We start from the raw sequence: 3,058 nt of genomic DNA, 5'->3' as shown, positions 1-3,058 counted from the left end.
CACATTTGGGTTATTGTTCCAATGTAACAGTTTGCAGATATCCAAGCAAAGCTGTCAAATGCCAAGTGCAAATGTTTGAATGGGTGCATCTCTGAGGACACCCAGCAAATCCTGCAAAGGAAAAGAACCTCAATACAGAAAATCTATCAACAAAAACTGCTAAAGCTGCAGTTGAAGCAGATGAAGCCAGAAGTTTACATACACTCAATAAAAATACATTAAATACAGTATTTTGTCCTTCATTGTTTGAAAGGTCTGAAGATGGTTTGCACTCTTTTATGGATGTATTAATAAAATGAGGAATAAATGCTGTACTAGTCTGAAGACTGAAAACTACTCCACTTGTCTGTGGACAGCAGGATTACAGTCTGACAAGACTCTTACACTGCTTTAAAAATGTTTGGCAAATTTGAAGTAGAGGTACACTGTTAAGTAAATGTAGTTCTCTTACTGTAGTTGTACAGAGTAATTTTTAAAAGACAGGTGCTATTGCATATTTGCTTTAGACTCTTCATCAATATATTATGCTGTACGTACTCATGGTGACCCCAGCCCAGCTCTGGTAGGTAGGGCAGCTTCTTGATCCTGATTATGGAGTCGTAGAGTGATGGCTGCAAAGATTGAGCGACGGCATTGGCCAGTATAACAGCTATCATCACCGGCAGGATGTGGGAGATCTGACCAGTCAGTTCAAACACAATGACCGCCGTTGAAACGGTGTGGGTGACCGCTCCTGACAAGGCTGCAGCACCTGTGGATGGGGGAGAACAGCAGAACAGGCAACTCTCAGTGTCATGGTAAGCTCTGGAACACCAGGGGTCGTGTTAACTGAATATTTTCTGAATGGTTTTATGAAATTTTGCTGGAAACCTCGGAAGGCTATGTGTGATCTTGACAAACTGCAATTCAGACCTCTGACCCCTTGGTGCAAACACGTAGATGTTTTCAATTTTACGCACAGAGTACATCGTGGAGGAAACTAAATATATCAATCAATCAAAAAGCTGAATCACCTCTGACCTGAACAACATACTCAATGTATCTCACTATCTGGGAGCTGAGCATGTTGAAGAGGCTTTAGAGTACATCCTGGTTACAGGCTGATGTAGCTGGACTACTTTGTGGACAGGAAGGGCATAATTTAAATGCAATGTTTTAATTTAATTGTTTATATATAGTAATCCGGACGACAGTTGGTTTTTAACATGTGGGTTTTAAACAAGTATTTGTCTACTGAATGTGTGATGGCAGGGTGCGTTATCTGTTCTGAATATTAATTAAGCTGAATGAAAAACAAATGTCATTGAATTTGTCATCATAATTTTAAAAATTGATTTTATAACTGATTTCATTCGACCCCGTCAGTCAAAATGACAGACAACAAAAAAAGCCTGGCACAATCTCTGAGCAGCTCAGCTAAATAAATTCACATTCTTCTCCTACACACCCATAAAGCAGAAATCGACCCACGCATCTAATTTAATACTGGAGGAAATCTCTGCATCAACCTCTTTTTTTTCCCCCTTTCTCAAAAGTGATGTAGAAAGAGTTGTATAAAATCTGGGACTAATCAGATAGAGCAGCATGGTGTGAATGAGTCTTCATACAGAAAGAAAATGGATGAGTCCAATTTAAACAGTGGATAAAAAGAGGAACAGAGGAGAATGAGAGAATTAAAGAGAGAGCAATACGAGGAGAGAATGAACAAACAGATGCTAGATGGGAGAGTTTGCACCAGCAGGTTTCATTGTTCTTTCCCATAACTTAATTAGGCCTTGTCCGCCTCCCTCCCCTCAGATAAATGCTGCTGCTGCTCTCCACCCGTCCTAATGCTCAGTCCTTAGAGCGAGCTCTGCTGTGAGATGAAAGAGGCTCATCAGAATGTCGGGACTGCAAAGGGCTGAGTCATCAGCTACAGCACAGCACAACAGCATCAGCAAGCCCAGAAAAAAAAAGGAAAACAGCAGGCGCCGAGGCTGCAGCAGAGGCATAATCAGCACTGCTGTCAACAAGTAGGACTGCAGCGACACTGGATCTCACATGCGCAACTTTAAGAAATATTGTGGATGTGTAATCACTGTTAAAAAAAAAAAAAAAAGAAAAACAAATCATTTTTACCACTCATCTACAGTATATAAAAAAACCTATTGAATCTTTACTAATAAAGTTCACCAACAAGTGATGATTGTGTTATAATTAACCTCTTTCAAAAAAGTACTTTTGCATTCGGTTGATTTTGTTGGGTCATTTTTGTTTCCATTATGTTCAACTCTGATAACTTTTTCAGGTTATTTATTTGTGGTGAATTAGAAAGTTTTGGTCTTGAGATGGGAACTCAAACCTAATAAGAATAAAACTACATGAATGCTACAAATACACAAAATCAGACATTCATACTTATTCAAAAGCATAACCAGAAAGAAAAGAAGAAAAAAAAGTTATCTGGTAATAAATTAATGAGTGCTCAACATACCCACAATAGCGTAGCCTCCTGGCAATATGGGATAGATGGATCCATCAGAGTGAATGCCATCTGGGAACCAGGCTGCCATGCTTTCTCCAACCAGACGACCAAACGCTGCTCCTACAATAGCCAAACCACAGGGACACAGGGATGAAGAAACAAACAGTCAGACCTCGGGTTTCTCCCTACATGTAGAGAAGTAATAAACCTAAATTTCTGTACAATGGAAACTATAAATACTACATTTAACACATTCCATTCTGCAGTGCTGCATCTCCCCTAGGAGAGTTACAACAGGAGTGAAAGGTGTAGATTTAGGTGTAAAATAATTCTGCAAGGCACTGACTGCTACAACTGAGGTACAAAGATAAGACTATAAACCCCATCTGATGGATGTAGGAGGCTTACGTTGGTGGCAGAGGCTGCGCTAGACTTTTTTGTTCTCCATCATTTTGACCGACAACATAAAGCAAAAAAAAAAAAAAAAATCGGTCATGTACTATTTTTATCCATCATATTATAATCATATTAACATCAGCTATTCAGGCGCATTTTAGTTAATATTCACCGTGAATCCAGATCCCATCACAAATT

The 3,058-nt window shown here is 39.3% G+C and overlaps 1 protein-coding gene across 1 annotated transcript in view; it reads right to left on the bottom strand.

Moving 5' to 3' along the window:
* Positions 1 to 3,058, bottom strand: part of clcn2b (chloride channel, voltage-sensitive 2b) — a gene marked incomplete at its 5' end in the record, with an annotated part of 109,845 nt that overhangs the window by 54,383 nt on the left and 52,404 nt on the right. The window contains 2 exons of the mRNA XM_015054803.1: positions 538 to 751; positions 2,474 to 2,584. Coding sequence (XP_014910289.1) covers positions 538 to 751; positions 2,474 to 2,584 — 325 coding nt within the window. The remainder of the gene's footprint in view (positions 1 to 537; positions 752 to 2,473; positions 2,585 to 3,058) is intronic.

Source organism: Poecilia latipinna, unplaced genomic scaffold, assembly GCF_001443285.1.
Source record: "Poecilia latipinna isolate Pla-1442-1.1 unplaced genomic scaffold, P_latipinna-1.0 Scaffold1279, whole genome shotgun sequence".
NCBI classification, from domain to species: Eukaryota; Metazoa; Chordata; class Actinopteri; order Cyprinodontiformes; family Poeciliidae; genus Poecilia; species Poecilia latipinna.
Note: the sequence above shows the minus strand (reverse complement) of the source record. Positions and strands in the feature narration are given on the sequence as shown.